The 25,451-nt window shown below is 45.9% G+C and overlaps 1 protein-coding gene across 12 annotated transcripts in view; it reads right to left on the reverse strand.

Moving 5' to 3' along the window:
* CALN1 (calneuron 1) overlaps positions 1–25,451 on the reverse strand; it is a 664,605-nt gene that overhangs the window by 322,594 nt on the left and 316,560 nt on the right. For all 12 annotated transcript variants that reach the window (XM_045389750.2, XM_045389747.2, XM_045389749.2 and 9 more), the window contains one exon: positions 13,044–13,187. In XM_045389750.2, the coding sequence (XP_045245685.1) occupies positions 13,044–13,187 (144 nt within the window). The remainder of the gene's footprint in view (positions 1–13,043; positions 13,188–25,451) is intronic.

Consider the following 25,451-nt stretch of genomic DNA (forward strand, 5'->3'; position numbering starts at 1 on the left):
CTGTAATAAACACAGCTAAGGCAGTTGCCTTGATAGGGGATGCCTATTTCTTCAAGGTTTACCCCTACCAGGTTTCCTTGTCTCCAAGCCCATGGCTAGAATCAGACTGGCATATCCCAAGAGGGAACGTTCTAGGTCTGATGTGAATGAACAGAGAATTGCAATCAGCTTACGTCTGGGGAATAGGTGTAACAATGAACTCTAGGTGTTAAATCAAAGAAGACAGACTGTAAAATTGGATGAGGCTGCTCTTATTGGAATAGGCGCACATACCAGAATTTTTTTTTTTTTTAACTCTTGCAGCCCAGGCGGGAGTGCAATGGCGCGATCTCGGCTCACTGCAACCTCTGCCTTCCGAGTTCAAGTGATTCTCCTGCCTCAGCCTCCCGAGTAGCTGGGATTATTGGCACACACCACAATGCCCAGCTAATTTTGTATTTTTAGTAGAGACGAGGTTTCTCCATGTTGGTCAGGCTGGTCTCGAACTCCTGACCTCAGGTGATCCGCCCGCCTCAGTATCCCAAAGTGCTGGGATTACAGGTGTGAGCCACCATGCCTGGCCCAGAATTTTTTTTTAATATATTGGCTTGAATAGCTAGAAGTGACTCAAACAGTCTAGTTAGTCATCGGCTGAAACTTGAATTCAACATGGTCAATGTTAGTAAGATGGAGATGGCATACCTTTCTGGGCATGCTATAGAGGATGGACTTGCTTAGGGAGATAGGAACGTTGGAGAGGAAATGTCATGATCATCCAGTACCATTCCATGTCCCAAGCAAGTCTGAAGAATTCTCCCTTCACCAAAACAATGAGAAACCTAAAGACTGTCTTCAATTCACATCCTCTGCTCTCATACAAGGACATTTTGGGGAGTGGCTAGGGTCTTTTGCCCAACCAAAGGTAACCTCATGAGAACCCCATGTTTCTAGAGACTATTTTGGAAAGCAATTGGAAGCCAAAACGTTCACATATAGGTTTGAAATACCAAGGTATTTCAAGGGTGTGTGTGTGTGTATGTGTGTGTTCAGTTAAGAGTTTCAATGTCCTGTTGTCACCCTCAGTGACCTATATCCACTAAAATTACAAAAAGAGTACTATATCTAAAAGCTATCTGGTTAAGATCTTAGAGTCACATGGCTCTTACTAGTGGCATGACCTGTGCAAGTTTCTAGAAACCTCGGTACTTCATTTTTCTCATCCACAAAACGAGAATCATAATAGTTAAGTAAGTTAATAAATCAAGTGCTTAGAACAGTCTTTGGCCCATGATGAAAACTCTGCATGCATTAGCTAGTATTATTGTTATCCAGTGTTATCACTGGGGTCCTGGTGAGCATTACATAAGTGTTATTTATCATTAATTATCCAGTTAAAACTTGCTACAGTAAGATCAAAAGCATACAAGCCATAATTCACTAACACAGAGTGAAATACAAAAGAGTTTAATACCAATTATGCTTATTCACAAATGCAAGCATTTGCAGAGACATTTTTCTTTAGTTGTTCTTCACCAACACTAGTGGCTTTGTGAATTATGTCATTCGTAGACGTACAAATCTCCAGGCACTGAGTTCCCTGTAGGAGACTAGGGAGGGGCTTCACTCCCTAGAGAGACCCTCAAAAAAGGAAACATAATTGGGTTTGCTTTCCATCTGTCAAAGTGTGCCCCAGACTAGGGTATCTCCGACTTCAATGTGCATATGAAACATCTGGGAATCTCGGTAAAAGGAAAATTCTGGGCCAAGCATGGTAACTCACGCCTGTAACCCCAGCACTTAGGGAGGCCAAGGTGGGAGACTGCTTGAAGCCAGGAGTTCTACACCAGCCTGGGCAACATGGCAAAACTTCATTGCTACAAATAATAAAAAATAAAAATTAGCCAGGCGTGGTGACGACGCACGCCTGTAGTACCAGTGACGAGGGAGGAGGATGGCTTGAGCCCAGGAGACAAGGCTGCAGTGAGCTATGATGATACCACTGCATTCCAGCCTGGGCAACAGAGAGAGACCTTATCTCTAAAAGATAGATAGATGATAGAAAGAAAGAAAGAAAGAAAGAAAGAAAGAAAGAAAGAAAGAAAGAAAGAAAGAAAGAAAGAAAGAAAGAAAGAAAGATAGACAGACAAAAGAAAAATTCTGATTCAGCAAGTCAGGGGTAGGGCCTGAGATGGAGCATCTTAAACATGCTTCCAGGTGATGCTGACTCTGACTGTCCTCAGACCACACGTGGAGGAGGGAGGACACCAGGTCTCTGCACATGCAAGTACTTTGAGGGCCACCTGCATTCAGACAGGGGTGACTGAACCCCTAAGGACGGACTTTACTTCCTTCATCAGGTTCCCAAAGGAAAAACTCCTTATCACCTCACATTTACCTTCCACACAGACCTTCTTGCTCATGCAAATATCCGCAAGCTCGATGACTACTCTGTAGCCAAAGAGTTTTCTTTTAACCCAGGGTCCCCCCCGCCCAATTGTGTCAATGGACATATGGCTGCACGATAACCTGATGTGATGTTAAAGGATCAGGCTCATGGCCGGGCATGATGGCTCACACCTGTAATCCCAGTCCTTTGGGAGGCCGAGGCGGGAGGATCACTTGAGGCCAGGAGTTCAAGGCCAAGCTGACCAATATGGAGAAACCCCATCTCTACTAAAAATACAAAAATTAGCCAGGCATGGTGGCGTGCACCTGTAATTCCAGCTACTCGTAATCCCGGCACTTTGGGAGGCCAAGCAGGAGGATCACGTGAGGCCAGGAGTTCAAGGCCAACCTGGTCAACATGGAGAAACCTCGTCTCTACTAAAAATACCAAAATTAGCTGGGCATGGTGGCATGCACATGCAATTCCAGCTACTCGGGAGGCTGAGGCACAAGAATCCCTTGAGCCGGGGAGACAGAGGTTGCACAGTGGGCAGAGATTGTGCCACTGTACTCCAATCTGGGCAACAGAGCAAGACTCTGTCTCAAAAAAAAAAAAAAAAAAGCGGGGGGGGGGGGGGTGGGCTACAGGCTCCTGGGCTCTACGCTTGGGGATTCTGATTCTATCAATCTGTTTTATTTTTTTTTTCTTTTGTAGAGACAGAGTCTTGTGCTGTTGCCCAGGCTGAAGTACAATGATACAATCATATCTCACTGCAGCCTCTACCTCCCAGACTCAAGCAATCCTCCTTCCTCAGCCTCCTAAGTATCTGGGATCCTAGGTGCAAGTCACCACACCCAGCTATTTTGTGTGGTGTGTGTGTGTGAGTGTGTGTGGTGTGTGTGTGTGTCTTTTGGTAGAAACGGGAGTCTCACTGTGTTGTCCAGGCTGGTCTCGAACTCCTGGCCTCTCAAAGTGCTGGGACTGCAGACGTAAGCCACTGCACCTGGCCCTGTTTTTGGGTTTAACACACTCCCCATGTGCTTCTGATGTGTAATCAGGTTTGGGAACCTCTGCTTTAGGCTAAAATCTCCACCCGCTTTCCCCTTTCGCCAGGTAGTTCCACTTCCTGCAGTCTGTGGGTGAGCTTCTGGCCTCACGCACAGGAAAGAAGTGTGTGTTCTATCTCACCAAAGAGACCGAATGCAAGTTCTGGAGCATTCTGACCAGCACACTGACATGTCTGAAGGTGAAATGGAAATGAGCACTGCTTGGCATTATATATACTATATACCCTTTCTGTCTTCTACGAGATTGGAAATGAAAACAGAAAAGTCATATTAATGTGACTTATCAGCACAGGATAAATACTCTTAATGAATGGGCAATTGAAAAGGGGATGATGGGGACAGGAGGGCTGACATTGGGGACACCACCAATATCTTTCATGTGACTCAGGCCATGATTTTGTTCTTAGGCAGCTCAGCAGTTTGTCTCAAAACACACCATGAGTGAATCCTGCCAACCATAAAAATAAGAAAGTTCACACATAAGGGCCCGAAATAAATCCTTTTTAAATTTAACTGAACTGAATAAAATTCACCTATCCAGGCAGTGGCAAACCTTGAAAACAAATTACAACTAAGTTGAGAAATGAGAATGAATTTCCAAACTCCAACACACATGCTAGAATTGCATGATATTCTACATCTTTGAGGAACAGAAGGTAAATCAAGGAGGAAGAGGGCAAGATCTTCAACTGTTTGAAAGAAGGACCTTTGTTCTCCTCGCAGAGTAGAGGCGGGCGCGGGTTGGAAGAAGAGAGAATTGCATTAGGAAATGTGAGCGGGGCTAGTGCAAGGGCCCTTGCGCTGCTGAGAATGTTTCCTGGTTCGATTGTTTCAGGAAAGCATTTGCAAAGTTAGCTGGATTCACTCCAGATGACCCAGTAGTGTGGTTTTGAAAGTACTGAGAATGCAGAAATCAATTGAAGACATCCCTTAGGTCTTGAGGATACCAAGCCTTTATTCCCCAGTGAATGTTGCAGGAAGCTCTGGGATCAGCCAAACAGCTGCTTGTGCGGATCACAGAACTAAGGCGAACACATAGGGTGTAGCCCAGCCCACAGCGACTTCAAGAAGCCATTTTTCTCAACTTGCTTCTATAATTCAGCTTTGGCTGGGTGTGGTGGCTCATGCCTATAATCCCAGCACTTTGGGAAGCAGACGTAGGAGAATCACCTGAAGCTGGAAGTTCAAGACAGCCTGGGCAACAAAGTGAGACCCCCTGTGTCTACCAATAAAAATAAAAATAAAATAAACAGAATACAGCTTTGGAGACAATTTTTTGAGTGACTTTTGTTTTTCTTTTTCTTTTTTTGTTTTTGAGGCAGTCTCGCCGGGACACCCTGGCTGGAGTGCAATGGCATAATCTCGGCTCACTGCAACCTCTGACTCCCAGGTTCAAGCAATTCTCCCGCCTCAACCAGCTGAGCAGCTGGGATTACAGGAGCCCGCCACCACGCCCAGCTAATTTTTGTATTTTTAGTAGAGACGGGGTTTCACCATATTGGCCAGGCTGGTCTCAAACTCCTGACCTCAAGTGATCCACCTGCCTCGGCCTCACAAAGTGCTGGGATTACAGGCATGAGCCACCGTGCCAGGGCTTTGAGTGACTATTTTGTCAGCCAATCCAAGGATGATACATAACTAATATGATGCATAGGAAGAAAGTTGACCCCTGACATGCAAAGGACACCTTGGGAATTGGGCTTAAAGGGCTCAAGGAGCCTGGTGGAAAAGAACTGCAGGTTTCCAGAATCAGGGCTGATGGAGAGATCCTGGCCCCCAAAAATAGGCATCCAGGAAAGGCGGATCTTGGTCCTCAACTGGTGCTTGGTAAAAGTCACCTTAGCTGCAGAGGCTGATGGAAGAGAAATGGAACAGTGACCACAAGAGAACAAAGAACTGAGTTAAAGTTCCAAGAAATAACTTTTGCAGTGACGAGCCAAAGAGGAGACCCCAGGCACTAGGCAGAAGTTTGGGCTTTTTGTGTATTTAACTCTGAATAGTTCAGGCTGGGCCCAGTGGCTCACATCTGTAATCCTGGCTCTTTGCGACACTAAGGCGGGAGGATCCCTTGAGGCCAGGAACTTGAGAGCAACCTGGGCAACAGAGTGAGACTTCATCTCTGCAAAGAATAATAAAAAACTTAGCTGGGTGGGGCAGCCTGTAGTCCCAGTCATTTGGGAGGCTGACGTGGGAGGATAGCTTGAAACCAGGAGTTTGAGGCTGCACTGAGCAATTACTGCATACTGCTGCACTCCAGCTTGGGCAACAGAGCAAGACCCTGTCTCTACAAAAAATAAAATAAAATAAAATAACTCTGAGCAGTTCAGCCCATTTGGCACACACATGTGCATGCAGGCACACGCACACACAGACACACACACATACACACACAGCCAGTCCCACCACTGAGGGCAAACTGGCTACAGGCCAGGTGAGCAATCCCAGACCCTCCTGCCTGCCTTCCATTCTGTCCCCTGGAAATGTCTGGCTGGATCCGTGTCCAGGAAATCCAGGCGAGATCCCTAATCCAGGGAGATGACTGTTCCATGTGCAGCCGGCAAGGCACCCCCCTCCCAAGGAGTCACCTAATGAAAACCTCATGTGTCAACTTGGGTTGCACAGACAAACCCAGGCTAATTCCAGCCGGGCCTCGTGCCGAAGGTATGACCTCACTGTCGGGCAAAGCGGCAGGGACCCCAGAGAAAGAAAGATTGGTGTGTGGGCCAGACCTGCTTCTAATCACAGCCAGCTGGATGGATAGAGGCACCGTTGCCATCCCGCCTGCCCAATACCAGGGTGTACAGAACAGGAGGCATGATCATCCTATAGCAAAGAATCCTAAGCTTTGCCCCAAACACTCCTTTTTCTTTTTCTTTCTTTTTTTTTTTTTTTTTTGGCATCATCCACATACTAGGCTGGTGCGATTACTTTGCACCAACCTAATAAAAATCTCTGCCGTTCCACATGTTCCACACCAAAGAGAAACTTAATTAGGTAGGCTCGAATCTCCGGAGGATTCCCAGTTACAGAAGCGAGGAAGGAAGGATATAATTAGAACCTAATTTTTTTTTTTTTTTTCTTAACAGAACAGCTCAAAAGGTCCCACTAAGAGAAGGACAACTAAATGCAGTCATTCCATCCATATCCAGAACCTGGTACCTGAGAAGTTTCACTCATTGGCAAAGTGAAATTGGCAAAATACCTTCAAGACATGCACTTCAACCTCAGACTGGGCATTTTTCATTTAGCTCTTTTCACACTTAGGGATTGTATAAATTTTGTGGCGGCAATGCCTGTAGCCTACACTGCTGCGTATTTTCATGGATTTTGTACTAAATCTTTTGTAGGCAACAAAACAAAACTTCAAGGAAGCTGAGCTTCAAAAATAAATAAATGCACTTTTACCTGATGGGTCACCGTGAAATAGTTGATGACTTGGGTTTTTGTTAAAGGAATGAATAGAAATCCGCTGTGAGATTTGCTCAGAAGTTCTGCTTTCAGCGTTGGTAGCTGAGTATGATGAGTTGCAAATAAATTGGTGAAACTTGAAGTCTCTTAAATCGCATCCCAGATGCCTGAGCCCTGATGAGCTCTTTGAACAATATCATCACATAAAGCCCTAAGGGACTCCAAGCTCTCATGAAATCAGGGAAAATTTGCAGTAATCTAAAAATTTCCCCACAAGCTGGGGTCCAATGAAAGAATATACAAACAAGCATGAACTTGGGGCTGAAGACGCTTAAATCTTTTTTTATTTTTTTTGTTTTTGGGGTTTGTTTAGAGACAAGGGTCTAGCTCTATTACCCAGGTGGGAGTACAGTGGCGTAATTATAGCTTACCACAGTCTTGAACTCCTAGGCTCTAGCAATCCTCCTGCATCAGCCTCAACAATCCTCCTGCCTCAGTCTCCCAGCTAGCTGGGATTACGGATGTGCACCACTATGCCCAGCTATTTTTTTCTATTTTTGCAGAGACGGGTTTTCACTATGCTGCCCAGACTGGTCTCAAATTCCTGGCCTTAAGCAGTCATCCTACCTTGGCCTCCCAAAGTGCTGGGATTACAAAATGTGAGCCACGGTACCCAGCAAGATACTTAAATCTTATAGGAATAACTCTCCCACAATTATAGGAATAACTTCCAGACATAACTAGGAATAACACTACAAGAAAAATAAGCCCTTCCTGTGTGTAAAGAAGTTGCTAATTGCTAATTCCATTCACATTTAGTCGATTTGACTAGGATTTTTGTTTGTTCGTTTGTTTCTTTAGACGGGGTCTTGCCTTGTCGCCCAGGCTGGAGTGTAGTGGCGCAATCTCAGCTCACTGCAATCTCTGCCTCCTGGGTTCAAGCGATTCTCGTGCCTTAGCCTCCTGAGTAGCTGAGATTACAGGCACGTGCAACCATACCTGGCTAATTGTTTTGTATTTTTAGTAGAGACGGAATTTCACCATGTCGGTGAGGCTGGTCTTGAACTCCTGACCTCAGATGATCTGCCCGCCTCAGCCTCCGATTACAGGTGCGATTGACTAGGTTTTATTACAAGAGTTGTGTGAGCAGAATCAAAGACCCAAAGCCTTCTTAGTTCCAGAAACAGAGGTACAGGTTAAGACTTTTCTCATTTTAAGGAGGAAACTTGTTTTCCTCTAAATGTATCTCTGAGATAATGATGGAAGTCACTGGAAGTAAGATCTTGCTGGAAAAGGTGTGCTTTGCTCCAGCTTTTCAGAAATATCTCTAAAATATAAAGCAAGGTCGAATCAGGCCTACAAAGACATGGTGAGTCACCAGCAATCAGAATTGGGAGAACAAGCTGGGAACCACTCATACAACTGAATACCCTGGATAAAACATCTCTATCCTGAACCAGAAAATAAATGTCTACAGCTGCACTTGGCGGTTGGCCCTAGGGTCCATTCACCATATGGTCACCCTTATTATCATCCTCCCAACAAGTCCAGCAAGATAACAGGCGAGAACCATGCTCTTGCAACTAGCCTGCAGGCCGAGCAAACATCTCCTTATCATAACCTTGGTCTGTTCTTCCAAAGAGACTTCCTGCCCATCTCCTCTGTCCTTGCTTCTTGGTGTATATCTCATGCTCAACCCAGGGATGCCAAAAGCCCAATCCTCTGGTGCCCAATGCCTAGAATTAAGCTGCTTTTCAGAGGGGAACGGTGTGTGTTAACAAAACAAAACAAAGAGGCCTCCTTCCTAGACCTTTATCTAAGGCAAGATCTAGCTGGTTTGGGATAAAACTTAGGGTTCTAGAGTAGGGAAGAACCTTAAAGATGATCAAATCTAGTCATTTTTCAAAGCTTATTTTATTTTATTTTACTTTATTTTTGAGATGGAGTTTTGCTCTGTCACCCAGGTTGGAGTACAATGGCACAATCTCGGCTCACCGCAACCTCCGCCTCCTGGGTTCAAGGGATTCTCCTGCCTCAGCCTCCTGAGTAGCTGGGATTACAGACATGTGCCACCATGCCCGGCTAATTTTGTATTTTTGTTAGAGACAGGGTTTCTCTATGTTGATCAGGCTGGTCTTGAACTCCCGACCTCAGGTGATCTGCCCGCCTCGGCCTCCCAAAGTGCTAGGATACAGGTGTGAGCCACTGTGCCCAGCCCATTTCTCAGAGCTTTTTAAACATTATGAGGGCTGGGTGCGATGGCTCACACCTGTAATCCCAGCACTTTGGGAGGCTGAGGCGGGTGGATCACTTGAGCTCAGGAATTCGAGACCAGCCTGGCCAACATGGTGAAACCCCATCTCTACTAAAATACAAAAATTAGCCAGGCATGGCAGCGCACGTCTGTAACCCCAGCTACTCAGGAGGCTGAGGCAGGAGAATCGCTTCAATCTGGGAGATGGAGGTTGCAGTGAGCCAAGATCATGCCACTGAATTCCAGCCTGGGCATAAGACAGAGTGAGACTCTGTCACAAATTAAAGAAACACTACAAGGTTCTATTTTTTCCAGCGAGGTTGTATGCGGAAACTCAGTAAATAGAAAACAGACATAAAACAAGCTGTTTTGTTCATACAGTGGAATAGGAATATGGCCATCAAAAGAAATGAAGTCATGATAAATGCTACCACACAGGTGAACCTTGGAAACACTATAGTAAGTGCGAGAAGCTACTCACAAAGGAAGGCAAATTACATGATTCCATTTATAGAAAATGTCCAGCAGAAGCAACCACAGAGACGGAAAGTAGAGAAGTGCTTGCGTAGGGCTTGGGGAAATACAGGGATTGAGAGGTGACGGCTAAGAGGTGCAAGGTTTTGTCCGGATGCAGTGGCTCACACCTGTAATTCCAGCACTTTGGGAGGCCAAGGCGGGCGGATCACATTGTCAAGAGATCGAGACCATCCTGGCCACCATGGTGAAACCCCATCTCTACTAAAAATACAAAAATTAGCTGGGTGTGGTGGTAGGTGCCTGTAGTCCCAGCTACCCAGGAGGCTGAGGCAGGAGAACCGCTTAAACCCGGGAGGCGCAGGTTGCAGTGAGCAGAGATGGCGCCACTGCACTCCAGCCTGGTGACAGAGTGAGACTCCGTCAAAAAAAAAAAAAAAAGTGAGATGCAAGGTTTCTTTTTGGAGCAATGAAAATGTTCTAAAATCGACTGTGGCATGTGTTGCACAAATCTGTGCATCTAGCCTGGCCTGGCTGGCCTGGCAGAACCCCTACATGCTCCTCCTGGATGAGCCCACCAATCACCTGGATATTGAGACCATCGATGCCCTGGCAGACGCCATCAATGAGTTTGAGGGTGGTATGAAGCCAGTCAGTTCTGACTTTGGACTCATTCACCAAGTGAGGTCCTGGCCGGGTGTGAGGCACAGCAGAGAGTGTCTAGGTGGTTGGGTGGAGCAGTCATGGCGTATGAAGGGGCATAGTACTTGCTTACTGAATTAAGACAAGGGGCTCAGGGTGTAGACACAGGTGGCGAGGACCAGATCTTATGGCTCTGCCTATGGGGCTACTTTGAAAGCCTTAACTGAAACACTTCATGTCTTCAGTAGCTACTTGGAGATATTAACCAACTTGGGATTACTGAGCCAAATGGGGCAGAGAGTTGGGTAGAAAACAGGGTGCTTTTGCTACTGGTCCCAAGATCCTTCAATCCAAAAACATGATTCTACTAAGAAGGGTGTGGACTAGATAGGGGACTGCCACAGTCATCAGAGAATAAGCTGCAGGTCATTTCTCGGAAGCTTTGGAGAAGATGGAAGTTGGGTAAAAAAGAAAAAAAAAAAAAGGAGGCTAAGAGGGAAGCCTCTGAACAGATCTGGACAATGGGAACGTCCAGACCGAAGGACGTGACAATGGGAATGACACAGTAGCTCCAGCTCAGAAGGCTCCAAAGCCTGCGGGTTATGGTGTCCTTGGGACAGACCATCCCAAAGAACTTAGAGGCAAGGAGGCAGTCTGCAGACATCGGCGTGCGGGGTAGGGCGGGAAGATAATGCAGTTTTCTTCCTAGAAGCCCCTTCCATCAGTCTGCTGGGCAGGAATGGGGACAGTGACTGGCCCAGGATTAAGTCTAGGATTTGTTTTCCAGGTTGCACAGGAAATGCGGGTCTGTGGGAAGCAGAGACACTGACTGGCCTGGAGACATCCTGGCCAACAGAGAACACCTCAAGTCGAAGCTGGTACATGGGAATCCCCAGCTCACCATAAGGACGCACAACATGTGAGCCCTCTGGTCTTGGGTTAGGACCTCTGTCTGGAGACCAACAGCTGCTTCCCACTGACCAGTCTCTCGGACAACATAGAGAAGTGGTTGCCTAGGGCTTGCGGGGACAGGGGGATTGGGAGGTGATGGCTAAGAGACGTGAGAATCCTTTTTGGAGTGATGAAGGTGTTATTTTATTTTCCTTCAACTTTTATTTTAAGTTCCGGGGTCTGTGTGCAGGATGTGCAGGTTTGTTACATAGGTAAACGTGTGCTGTGGTGGTTTGCTGCACAGATCAACCCATCACCTTGGTATTAAGCCCAGCACCCATTAGCTATTCTTCCTGATGCTCTCCCTCCCCACCCCCAACAGGCCCCAGTGTGTGTTGTTCCCCACTATGTTCTCATCATTCAACTCCCACTTATAAGTGAGGAAAAGCACAGGTATCTTGGAACCTAAAATAATATACAATTTAGGCCAGGCACGCTGGCTCACACCTGTAATCCCAGCACTTTGGGAGGCCAAGGTGAGATCAGGAGATCAAGACCATCCTGGCCAACATGGTGAAACTCCATCTCTACTAAAAACACAAAAATTAGTCAGTTGTGGTGGCGGGCACCTGTAGTCCCAGCTACTCTGGAGGCTGAGGCAGGAGAATCGCTTGAACCCGGGAGGTGGAGGTTGCAGTGAGTCGAGACTGTGTCACTGCAATCCAGCCTGGGCGACAGAGCGAGACTCCATCTCAAAAATAAATAAATAAATAAAATACAATTAAAAATAAAAATTAAATTAAAATAAGATAAAAATGTTAAAATAGACTTGTCATGAGAAAAGAAAAAAGGTGAGAACATGTGGTGCTTGGCTTTCTGTACCTGTGTTAGTTTGCTGAGGATAATGGCTTCCAACTAAAATCCGTTGTGGCATTGGTTTTACAAAGCTGTGACTCTCCTCTGGCTACACTAGGACTACACTCCCGCAGTGCGGCAGCACTGCTCCCACGGCCCCTCCCCTGCCCCTCCACCTGCGTTAGCTGCACTCTTAACTACAGCGGGACAGTTACCTGTCTGTTTCATATCCTCCTTCCAGTTACATTTGTCCATGTCTGGACTTTACTGGCTGTTCCCTGCAGCCTGTTGCTGGTGAACTTTTCCTGCCTGTGATGCAGCCAGAAACACTGAGGATTAGCCCAAGAGCCCAAGCCCAGGCTCTAGCCCATGCAGGAGCTTAGGATTCTTGTTTGAGGGGTTTTGGTGATGTTGGAGGAAGATCCCGCCATCTCCATTCCTTTTTGCTTCTAGCTTGGAGCTCTGGACCAAGACCAGTTTTTAAATAATTCCTCAACAATGTAACTTTTAGATCTGCGTGACATCTACAAAGCATCCAATAAAGAAAGAGGACACAAACAAAAAAAAAAACCCTGTGCATCCACTAAGCACCCCTGAATTGTACACTTTAAATGTGTGAATATTAGAGTGTGTGAATTCTATCTCAATAAAGCTGTTATTTAGAAGAGGAGGAGGAAGAAGAGGGGGAGGGAGAAGAAGAAGAAGAAGAGGAAGAGGAAGAAGAAGGAGGAGGAGGAAGGGGAGGAGGGAGGAGGAATGGGGAGGGAGAGGAAGATGGGGAGGGGGAGAGGGATGGGGAGGGGGGAGGGGAGGAGAAGGAGGAGAAGGGAAATAAGAAGGTGCTATAACTGCTCCACCAGCCAGGCTTCTTTCCTTGCCCCATCCTATAGTGGCCCTAAAACAATCTCTACAGGGCCCTAGAACTCTATGGAAAGTTACCAAAAAAGCCTGTTCTAGTCCAGGTTTCTGTTTCTCAAATGTAAACCGAGTCTTTGGAATTAAAAGTGCGAGGCCCTGCATAAATCCGACGTCTCACTGATGAGACCAGGGCACGTCTCAGGGGAGAAGCTGCTTGTACGGGTCTTACCGTCCATGTCCAAGCGCTGCATGATGATGGCCAGCTCCACCTCACTTGGCATGTACCCCAAAGAGCGCATGGCCATGCCCAGCTCCTGCTTGGAGATGAAGCCGTTCCCATCCCGGTCCAGAACCCGAAAGGCCTCTCGGATTTCTACAATGGAAAAGCAAAGAAAGTCCAGTGGTCACATGGTTGGCTTTATTGCACTGCAGTCATTGGTGATTGTCTACCGAGAACTCCTAACTGCTTTACAAACAGTGATTTGTTAAAACTCTTTAATCAGATAAAAGGGAAGACAGAAGAAGAACATAAGAAAAGAAACAAAGAAAAGAAAAAGGAAAGAGAAAAAAGGAAATGGAAGGGAGGAGAGGAGAAGAGAAAATGAGAAAGAAGAGAAAGAAAAGGAAAGGGAGAAAGGGAGAGAGAAAAAGAGAAAGGTGGAAGGGAGAGTGGAAGAGAAGAATGGAGGGAGGAAAAAAGAGAAAGGAAAAGAAAGGAATGGAGGGAGGGGGAAAAAGGGAAGAAGGGAGGGAGAAAGGAAGGAAGAAAGCAAGGGAGGGAGGGAGGAAGGAGGGAAGTAAGGAGGAAGGAAGGAAGGAAAAAGGAAAGAAGAAAGAAAAAGAAAGGGAGGGAGGAGGGACGGAAGGAAGGCAGTCAGACAAAAGAAGGAAAAAAGAAAAAGAAAGGAGGAAAGGAAGAAAAGAAAGAAAAAGAAAAGAAAGAAAAAGAAAAAGAAAGAAAGAAAAAAAAGAAAATGAAAAGGAAGGAAGGAAGTAGGGAAGGAAGGAAGGAGGGGAGGGGAGGGGGAGGGGAGGAGGGGGAAGGGGAGGAGGGGGAGGGGGGAGGGGAGGAGGGGGAGAGGAGATGGGGGAGGGGAGGAGGGGGAGGGGAGGAGGGGGATAGGAAATGGGGGAGGGGAGGAAGGAAGAAAGGAGACAGCTGGACCTGAGCATCCTCCAACTCTGTAGGAGGCACACGATTAGATGGTGGTCCCAGCAGAGAATCATGTTAACCAAGGACACTTTCTGAGCAAAGGTGAGGATTTGGTTTCAGCTGTGAGGAGAAAGCTGCCTCTTAACTGCAGTCCTCAGGAGGAAAGGAGAATGCAGTTCCCCTCTGCAGGCATATTTCAGATCCCTGCAGCTGTAGGAGCTGTGCAGAAAGCTCTTTCAGCCTCATAGGAGGAGAAGGGTTAAGTATCCTGCTGTTTGTATCTCATTCTCCTAATTTACAGGTGTTTTGTAGCTATAAACAACCTCAGATCAATAAGAGCATCATGAAAACTCAAAAGAGGCCTTTAATCACTTTGTCCCTGGGCTAGCAGAGAACTCGACTCTGCTGTCAGTAAGGGCTGTTTCACCTGGCAGACAATCTCCCCTCCTCTTCCCCTAAACCAGAGTTGCTCTAAATTCCACCCAAAGTCCCCTTCTCCAGAGCCACTGCAGCTGTCAGTCCTGGATTGGATGTACAACACAAGGAACTGGAGGTCACAGTGTGAAGATGAAAGGTTCATTAATTGTTTCTGAGCACACCAGACCTAGAGCAGCTTTGACTTTTCATCAATAAACGAAGTGCAAGCCCAGACATGTCAGCTGTCATTATTCACCATGCCACGCAACTAGTATTGACTTTCTATCATGTGAGAAGCACAGTATTAATAAATACTGAGAAATAAAAATGATCCACCAGGCATTGGGGTTCTCCCACTCAGCCTGACTCCACTCAGGATGGTAAGATGCATGCAGAAACTTTCTATCGCTCTTCAAATGCATACAAGCCCCTTGACTCTGACTCATTTACTTATTACCTCACTGAATATCTCGCCATGCCCTGGCATGGTCATTACCACAAACTTGGTGACTTAAGACAACAGAAATCTATTCTTTCATAGTCTGGAGGCCAGAATTCCAAAATCAGCAACATTAGATCACAATCCTGATGTCAGCAGAGCTGTGCTCCCCGTGAAGGCTCTAAGGGAAAATCTATTTGTCTCTTCCAGCTGCCAGAGGCTCCAGCATTCCTTGGCTTGTAGCCCCATCACTCCAATCTCCACCTTCTCCTCTTCTGTCTATAAATCTCCCTCTGCCCTGCTCTTATAAGGACACTTGTGTTTGCTTTTAGGGACCACTCAGATAATCCAAGATAATCTCCCCATCTCAAGATTCTTAACTTCATCACATCTTCAAAGACTTTTCTGTAAGGTAACATTTATAAATCTCAGAGATTAGGATTTGAAATCTTTGGAGGCTGCTTTTCAGATTGCCACACTATTGCTTCCAGTGTTTTTGCCCGAAACATCTTCCCTTTTTCTTTCCTTGCCCAAAATTATATCCATCCTTCAAGGTCAAGTGTGGATGCTAAAGTGACTCCATCTTGGATGCTAATCTGCCCTGTTGACTTCTGATAAACTCTAATTCTGGGAATGCCTTTTCTATTTTATCTACGGTTCCTTGTGTAAGACCGTGTACTTACCATACATCCTGCCCTTAGGCAGACTCCTGCCTCTCCCTACAATTGTCCTACACATTCCTTCCCTATGGTATGTAAGTCCTGGGTCTGGTAGGTGATAGGCCAGGGGGATCCACCATCTTGTCTCACCAACCCGCAAGACACAGGCATAGGGTAAGTCCCTATTAAATGTTTCTTTCTGAGAAGCTAGACATGCCAGCCTCTTTCTTCAGCCTCTCAGCTTCCTCGGACTTTGGGAGTAAGTTTTCATGGACTTGCCCACTGCCAAACACCAAAGCAGGGGTCATGGATTCCACAAAACTGTCTTTGCTCACCATAGCCAAGTTATCTCCCTTTCTGCTGACTGTTCACAGCAGGTCATTCATTCCTTTCTTGTGACATCCGGCATACTCCATCTAGAAATACTACAGTTGGCTTCTTTTCTGAGCAGTAAGCACCTCCTACCCTTCTTTCATCTTAATGCGTTCCCTGCCCACACTGTAGGAGGCGCTAGACAGATAGCTGTTCAACGGATGATGAGTCTGAATGGATAAGAATCATATATTAGTAGTAAATTCATTATCAATACTAATGCAGCATGTTGAATTCTTTCTGTGATGAACTGTGGGCTCCAGCAGAGAGGAGACCAGCCTGTGCACCAGGACCCTAGGCTTCCAGCCAGGCGTATTAGCTAATTAGGTCTGCGGCCAAACCCTGGAGGCCTCAGTTTGTTCATGCGTAAAATGAGCTGTGCTGGCTGCAAGGATCCCCCAGGTCCTCCAGCCCTTCTTTCTATGAATCTGTGGACATCGTTAAAGTGGTTAAGCGAAGAACAGGAAGCCTGTGTTCTCTTACATACCCTATTAATCTGCTATTCAACACCTCCTCCCCTTTCTTTCCATCAATGGTATAGAAACAAATTTTAGTCCAACCCAAATTCTGAATCAAGGCATTTGTCTGCATTTTGAGCTTTTCCCATCAATGAAATATGCTCAAGGTGACCTAGAACAGCCATATGTTTTCCTACCAAGTCTCGACGGGTCTGGAAGGAGCTTGGAGCCACTGCTCAGTTTGAGGTCATGGCGCACTGTGCTCAAGGACACTGGAGTGGAGGACATAGCCTCATGTGGCCTGAGCTCGGATCCCAATTGCCAAGGATGGGAAGATGCAGAGACCAGGCCTCCCAAAGTGAGAGTCAGCCCATGAGGCAGCCAGCACCAGCGCTGCCCTTCAAGCTGGTGCAGGCTTCCCCCTCAGCCTCAATTTCCCCATCAGAAAAATTGGGCTAGGTCTGATCTCCTTCCAGCCCCTATAGCAGGGTTTTACATGGGAGCCAGGACATACGAGACAACAGTAGGAAATGTCAGAGGATGGCAAGGTCTGCGGCTACAGTCACTGGATAGCCAGTTGTAAGTTAGCCTTGCTCTTAGTTCTCTGGACCGCTCCTTCCCAAGGCATCTCCCCTTCCCTTTCCTTCTGACTCAATCCTGAACTCGCTGGGCTGCTGATATGGCTGGACAGGGTGGGTTCCTTTCATTGGCAGGCCTTGCTCCTGCGGTCTCCCTGTATGCCCTAGACCTTACGGGTGAACATCAACCTACATCCTTACACTGGACGACACCCCACCGGGCCCTAGCTGGTGGTGTTTGAGAACATGGCCTGGAAATGAGGACCTGGACAGCTGAGCCTTTGGACTTCCAGGTTGCCCCACCTTTGGGGCTACTGGATTTAGCAAGTCACACTATAGATGGAGGTCACTCCAGAACTTCCCTCCGCTAAAGGGACCTGCTCCTTTGAAGCCTTGAATGCCTACGGCTTACTCTGTAGTCTGGAGCAAGGCTGGCCTCTTCCAACCAAGCCCAGGACAGGGCAGGCCACACATCAGCTCAGGCTTCTATTTTCTGTGGCATGCAGGTAAGTAAGACAAATCTGTCCTTCTTTATTCTCTATTTGCATAGGGAGCTCCTGGCTCCCAGGTAGAGAACTCGTGTGTGTGTCTGTGTGCGTGTGTGTGTGTGTCTGTCTGTCTGTCTGCAGAAGCAGACAAACCTCACTAACTTTTTTTTTTTTTTTTCAAAATAGCAGAAAGAGGAAAAAAAATACAAAACTAGAAATCCATAATAGGCACCTCTAGAGATTTAATGTTTCTAGGGTAAGGAAAGCCCAGGCGAACCAGAGGCTTATTAGAAGGAAATGGGTCTTGCAGTCTGGGAGAGACATGTGATGTGTGCCTCATTTTATTTTTAATAGCAGAACAGGGTGTGAAAAATATGCCCATAAAACCCGCGGACACATTGGAACAGGCAGGATCCCTCTGGCTCTAGGAGGACGGCTCCCAGCATTGAGTGGGCTTTGGCCACTTTCCCATCCTTGGGAACTGGGGACCACAGATCAAGTTTTCAAGAACAGCCAGTAATGTTGCGTGCTTTTCACTGAAACGTACTCCTTTTCTTTGGGCCAAAGTCTCTGGTGCTTCAGGGCTACGTGAGCATGCTGTATCTTTGGTCTTTAATTAAATTTTACTCCTCCATCTCATGCAACACGTGCACGTTAGACAGTAGTATGCCAATTTTAGCCACCTCCAAGACGTCTTTGTGGGCCACAGAAGTGCTGTCTGCAATGGTGATAGGAACCCGTCCAACTGTCATTGTGTGCTGTATGAAAGGACACGTGGCAAGACGCATCATCTCAAAGAAGGACTCCAGTCTCCACACGCATATGGAGTCGCCAGAATCGAAGTCGGCGTTCCCACAGGGATCTGAGCCCCTCCTCCCTAAAGGAAAGCAGAGAATCTTGAGCCAAGCAAGGACTTGGAAAGAAATAATCCTGTTATTCAGCCCAAGAGATTTACTTCTCATTATGCTGGGAACTTTTTTTTTTTTTTTTTCCTGAGACAGTCTTGCTCTGTTGCCCAGGCTGAAGTGCAGTGGTGCCATGATAGCTCACCGCAGCCTTGAGCTCCTGGACTCAAGGGATCTTCCTGCCTTGGCCTCTTGAGTACACACCACTATGCTTGACTAATTTTTTATTTTTAATTTTTTTGTAGAGACAGGGTCTCACTGTATTGCCCAGGCTGGTCTTGAACTCCCAGCCTCAAGCAATCCTTCTGCCTCAGCCTCCCAAAGCGCTGGGATTACAGGCATGAGCTGGTAACTCTTTTTTCTTTCTTTCTTTCTTTCTTTTTTTGTTGGAGATATGATCTCGCTGTGTCACCCAGGCTGGAGTGCAGTGGCATGAGCTCGGCTCACTGCAACCTCTGCCTCCCTGGTTCAAGTGATTTTCCTGCCTCAGCCTCATGAGTAGCTGAGATTACAGACACTCACCACCATCATGGCTAATTTTTGTAGTTTCAGTAGAGACGGGGTTTCACTATGTCAGCCAGGCTGGTCTCGAACTCCTGACCTCAGGTGATCCACCTGCCTCAGCCTCCCAAAGTGCTGGGATAACAGGCACGAGCCACTGTGCCAGGCTTTCTTTTTTCTTTAAAAAAAAAAAAAAAAATGTCTGCATTGAGACCTAGCGCCCTCTGACAATCAGGCCTCAGCTCCACGATGCTTCCTAATGACACAGCCCATTCCAGGCAGGAACAACGGCAAAAGCACAGCTACCGCGGGGCGCAGACTCATTTCTCAGGCAACAGATAAAGTCCAGACAGCAGCCAGCATCGATATTAGCTGGCTGATGTTTGGCTTTGAAGAATCAGGTGAAATTTACAGTACTAATTTGCCACCTCACACTGGTAATGAAGACAACAGTTTTTCCTATCTCAGTACGTGCACGATGCAAAAGCTGCTTGTTCTCCACAGAAATATATCTTCAGGAAGATTGTGGGTCTTCACTGCATGAAGTGATGGCTCTACTAACAAAGAAGATGCTTTGTGAGGATACATGGCACTGAGACATTGCAAGACTGGAGAAAGATGCGGTTCAGCAAGGCTAGGCAAGACAATTATTTAAAAGCAATGGAAATGCACCAGAAAATGTAAGATATAAAACTAGAGTTATTTATGCAAAGAAAGAAATTGGGCAGAGACTGAGCCTATGACAAAGAGATTTAGAAGGGGTTTTCACCTTCTCGAAGAAAGGTAAAAAATGAATAATTACAGATGATTAATAAGCCATTCATTCTGCAAAGAGTTGCTATTTAGTTATATGTCAGTTGCTGTGCTAGGATAGATAAGTAGCAAAAGAAACTTTCCAGGCTGCAAGAAATCTGTATTACAGTTGAAGAGACAGAGAGGTGACCAGATGTTCATAAGCAAGAATGACAAGTGCTATAATCCAAGTCTGCACAAAATCCCACGGAAGTCATGTGGAAGGGACAACTCTGAGGAAGGGTTGTTGGGGTTATGCTTGAATCTTTTAAATCTCAAGTCTATCAAGAGAAGGGCAAACGGGCAGGGGTGGGAAAATGCGGCAAGACACGAGCATGTCTACAATTCTGGCTGCCTGGTGGGTGGAGAAACCGGAAACACTGAGAAATGAGAGTGGAGAATTGCACTAGGGTGATGCTATACTTTGGATGTTTCCACTGTTGAAATTTGATCTCCACTGTTGGAAGTGGAGCCTAATAGGAGGCCTGTGAGCCACGGGGGCAGATCCTTCATGAATAGATCAATACCATCTCTGGGAGGAGCGGGAGGGGTCGCATGAGTCCTCAATTAGTTCCTGCAAGAGTTGGTTAAAAGAACCTGGCACCTCCCTCTCTCTCTCTTGCTTCCTCTCTTACTATGGGATCTTTGCATACACTGGCTCCCCTTTGCCTTTCTCCATGGGTGGAAGCATCCTGAGGTCCTCACCAGCACTCGAGCAATTGCTGGTGCCATGCTTCTTATACAGGCTGCAAAATCATGAGCCAAATAAGCCTCTTTTCTATATAAAGTATCTAGCTTCAGGTATTCCTTTATAGCAATGCAAAACAGACTAAGACAGGCAGTATTGCAACAGGCCTTCAGAGTCATCTGGGCTCCACCCTGCAGGCCAGGGGTTGGCAAAGGATGGCCTGTAGCCAAGCCTAGCTCACCACCTTTTTTCACAAATAAAGTTTTATCGGAACACAACCATGCTCATTTGTTTCTATATGTCTCCACCGGTTGTCTATTATCTCCTGATTTTGTGCTACACCAGCAGGATGGAATAATTGTGATAGGAACTGTGTGGCCCACAAACACTAAAATATTTATACTCTGGACTTCTCTTTTTAAAGTGTGTGACCCTTTCATGTAGGCCACAGGGAGCTCCCAGTGGTTTTAAAATATATGTTTTTAAGGGTGAGATTTTTAGACTAAGAGCTCAGGCATCAGGGCGGCTACTGCTGGAGTAACAAGAGATAAGAAGCTGTCACAGAGTCTGAGGGGAAGATGATGAGCTCAGAGCTAAGCCAGCATGGTGGCAGAGGACACTATGGAAAGAAGGGCTTGAGAGACTTTTCAGAGAGAGAGTGGATGGTGCTCAGGGAGAGCTCAGATGTCAGAGTCTGGGAGAGGGACGATTTGAAAGACAACGCTGGAGGGCCGGGCACAGCGGCTCACGCCTGTAATCCCAGCATTTTGGGAGGCTGAGGCGGGTGGATCACTTGAGGTCAGGAGTTTGAGACCAGCTTGGCCAACATGGTAAAACCTAAGAAAGAAGTACAGTAAAAGTAAAAATGAAAGTAAAATAAAAGTAAAAGTAAAGACAAGACAAGAAAAGAAAAGAGAAGGAAAGGATAGAAAAGGACAGGAGAGGAGAGGAGAGAGGAGAGGAGAGGAGAGGAGAGGAGAAGAGAAGAGAGGAGAGGAGAGAGGAGATAAGAGGAGAGGAGAGAACACTGTAGTTTATGTGACAGCATTAACAACACACAGTTCAGGAGGGACTGCAGGCTGTCTTGGAGGGAGGAGCAGTTTGGCCACACTGAGGACAGGTGTCTGACTGATACCCTGGTGGTTGCTTCTAGTGAGCAGCTGCAAATATTTGACAAGAGTTTGGAGACAGGTGATGCTGAAAATATGACAAGAATGGAAAACGGGGATAGAATGATGATCACTGCATAGAAAATGCTGGTTTAATCCCAGGGAGGGCTTTGGTGTGAATGAGTTCTAATTTAATTATAACCTATCAGTCTGCAAATATGACCAATTGACTTCAGTAGTTAGGAGACACAGAGGTGAAAGGGACAGAGCTCTGAAGGCAGAAGGAAGTGTGCTAGAAAAAGGAGATTGGGGCCGGGCACGGCGGCTCATGCCTGTAATCCCCGCACTTTGGGAGGCTGAGGCGGGCACATCACCTGAGGTCAGGAGTTCAACACCAGCCTGGCCAACATGGCAAAACCCCATGTCTACTGAAAATACAAAAATTTGCTGCGCATAGTGGTACATGCCTGTAATCCCAGCTACTCGGGAGGCTGAGACAGGAGAATCACTTGAACCTGGGAGGCAGGGGTTGTAGTGAGCCAAGATCGCACCATTGCACTCCAGCCTGAGCGACAAGAGAAAAAGGAGGCTGGGCATGCAACAGGAGCTCAGAAGCGTTCCCATTTTTAGTAATGTGGGACATTTTGGACATTACATTATATATGGTCATTATACTACATATATAGTATTATGTGTATAGTATAATATATATAGTATAATATAAATATATGGTATAATGTCCATAATGTCCTACATTATTATATACTGCATAGTATATATTATACATAATATACAATTATATAGGATATATTAATGTATAGTGCATAATATATACTATATAATATACAGTGTATAATAATAACATGGGACACAGAAACAAGCCACTTAGATGGAAGGGTAGATACACTGCTGCTTTGTATAATTCACTTTTTTTTAGCATCATCATCTCCACCGGGAATTTTTTTTTTTTTTTTTTTTTACTTTTTCATGGAAAGATCTATTTTAATTTATTTTTTAATATTTTTAATTGAGGTCAAAAATATAATTTACCATCTTTACCACTGTTAAGTGTTCAGTTCACTGATGATAAATACATTATACATATACATTATTTATTTATTTATTTATTTTTTGAGACAGAGTGACTGCCGTACAGGCTGGAGTGCAGTGGCGCCATCTTGGCTCACTCCAACCTCCATCTCCTGGCTTCAAGCAATTCTCGCGCCTCAGCCTCCCAAGTAGCTGGGATTACAGGTCTGTGCCACCGCACCAGGCTGATTTTTGTGTTTTTAGTAGAGCCGGGTTTCGCCATGTTGGCCAGGCTGGTCTCAAACTCCTGGCCTCGTGACCTGCCTGCCTCAGCCTCCCAAAGTGCTGGGATTACAGGCGTGAGCCACCGTGCCCGGCCATATACATTCTTTTTTATTTCCATCCCCCACCTTCTCTCCCCTCCTTCCTTACTTCTGGTAACCAGCAACCTACTCTCTATTTTCATGAGATTTTCTTTTTTTAGCTCCCATATATGAATGAGAACATGCAATATTTTTCTGTCTGTGCTTTACTTATTTCACTTAACATAATGACCTCCAGTTCCATCCATGGTGCTCAAAATGACAGGATCTCATTCTCTTTTATGGCTGAATAATAGTCCATTGTGTATATGGACTACAACCTGGTTTTTATTTTTCGGGGCACATTTTAAAAAGGGATTATGACTCCTTAGGTGATTTGTTATTTGAGATATGACTGCATCCATTTCAATAAATAGTCTTTGAACGTGCCTCTATTCCAGGCTCAGACTTGAGAAGAAGGCTCAAGTGAGACATGGCAGAGGCACGCCTGAGCCGAGCCCAGTCCTGAAGACACTTCCCGCTTTTGTTTGCTGAAATGGAATCTTATTTCCCAAAGCATTTTAGGCAGTTTCAAGGACTTCAATGAGACTAGCCTGGACAACATAGCAAGACCCTGTCCCTGTTTTTTAAAAAAGGCTTAAATTTTACCTAAGGGAAAAACACGCACAGGAGTTGGAGGAGAGAAAGATGAAGTCGAAATCTGTGAGGAAACACACAGGGAGGAGGTGAGACTCGGAGGCTGAGAGAGGCTGAGGCTTGGAGGAAGCATGGCGGAGAGGCCCTTCAAAGAGGGCACAACAGGGTAGGGAAGCAGAAGGAGACTGAGTTGGAGCTCTGGGATTCTGCTGGGTGGCGCCCTGCAAAAGGGCACAGCTAGCACTAGTGGCCAGCCATACTTCCAAGTTAGCTGCAGGTATTAATCTGGAACTAGTCACTGCATCTGTGCTGTAAGATGAGAATCCAGCGTTGAACAGGACTCCTGTAAATCTGTAAATTCTCCAGCCCAGATTCACGTTGGCCAGCTACCACCCAGCTGTTGACCAAAAGAGCCAAACTCTGTGAAATATTTAAAGAGGTTTATTGTGAGCCAATATGAATGATCACGGCTGGGGTACAGTCTCAAGAGGTCCTGCGAAAGTGCCCAAGGTGGTCAAGTTATAGTTAATTTTATAATTTTAGGGAGATAGAAATTATAAGCAAAGACATAAATCAATACATGGAAGGGGAACAGTGGGGGTACTGACAGGTCATAGGAGGATTCAAAGATTTTTGAGGCTGAGTGCAGTGACTCATGCCTGTAATCCTAGCACTTCGGGAGGCCAAGACAGGAGGATCATTTGAGACCAGCAATTCAAGACTAACCTGGGCAACATAGTGAGACCCCATCTCTACAAAAAATTAAAAACCAAATTAACCAGGAGTATTGGCGCATACCTGTAGTCCCAGCTACTAAGGAGGGATGGGAGGATTGCTTGAACCCAAGAGTTTGAAGCTAAAGTGAGCTATAATCATGCCACACCTAAGAAGTCAGAAGAAAGGAATGCTCGAGTTAAAATAAGGGGATTGTGGAAGCCAAGGTTTTTGTTAAGTAGATGAAGTCTCATAGGTGGCAGCCCTCAGAGAGCATGTGATGCTATACCCATCAGGCTGGATTTGGTATTTTATTACCTTAAGATACTGTTTGGTCAGTCTTACAATCTGCATTTTAATCTTAATGCAGGTCAGTTATGCCTAAACTCTGACAGGGAGGGGACATAACAAGGTGTGTCTGACCTCCCTTCCCATCATGGCCAGAATTCAGTTTTTCAGAGTGCTCTGGGGTCCCCTTGGCCCAAACTGGGGTCTGTTCAGTTGGTTGGGGGCCTAGGATTTTATTTTTGGTTTACATTGCTTAAGAATGAGTCACTGTTGCCAGGCATGGTGGCTCCCACCTGTAATCTCAGCACTTTGGCAGGCCAAGCTGGGCAGATAACCTGAGGTCAGGAGTTTGAGACCAGCCCGACCAACATGGTAAAACTCCATCTTTACTGAAAATACAAAAATTAGCTGAGCGCCAGTAATCCCAGATACTCAGGAGGTTAAGGCAGGAGAATTGCTTGAACCCAGGAGGCGGAGGTTGCAGTGAGCTGAGGTCGCACCACTGTACTCCAGCAACAGTGCAACACGCAGTCTCAAAAAAAAAAAAAAAAAAAGAAAAGAAAAAAAAGAATCACTGTTGACCCTGGGAACAGGCAGGAGGCAGTGTTGGGGAAAAACGTGCACAGGCCCAGTGCTCAGGGCTAGTGGGGCACTGATAGGATGAACCTACTGTGCATCTCAGATGTCCCCGCATGCCACACTCCTGGCCTTTCTCATTACCTCATGGCCAAAACCACATTTTTTAATTAAAATGTGAATCTGACTCCTTCCCTAGCTGTCATTCTGAAAGAAGGGCATTTTTGTAACTTATTAAGTGGTGAAATTATACCAACAAAGACTATCTCAGGTTATGAAAAATAATTTCTTTCGTGGCCAAAATCACATCTTTAATTGAAAAATTAAGTCAACTACTTCTCTATCTAGCATTCTGAAAGCAGAGCATTTTGGTAACTTTATGAGATGGTGAAATTCTACTGACTAACTAAAGAATCCCAGGTCATGAAAAGTAATTCCTTTCTTCAGCTAGAATGGCACAAGATAGTCAGAAAGCTAGGGGCATTTCTAAGGGTTTAAGAACTAGAGCATAA

Source organism: Macaca fascicularis, chromosome 3 (genome assembly GCF_037993035.2).
Source record: "Macaca fascicularis isolate 582-1 chromosome 3, T2T-MFA8v1.1".
In the NCBI taxonomy this organism is placed as follows: Eukaryota; Metazoa; Chordata; class Mammalia; order Primates; family Cercopithecidae; genus Macaca; species Macaca fascicularis.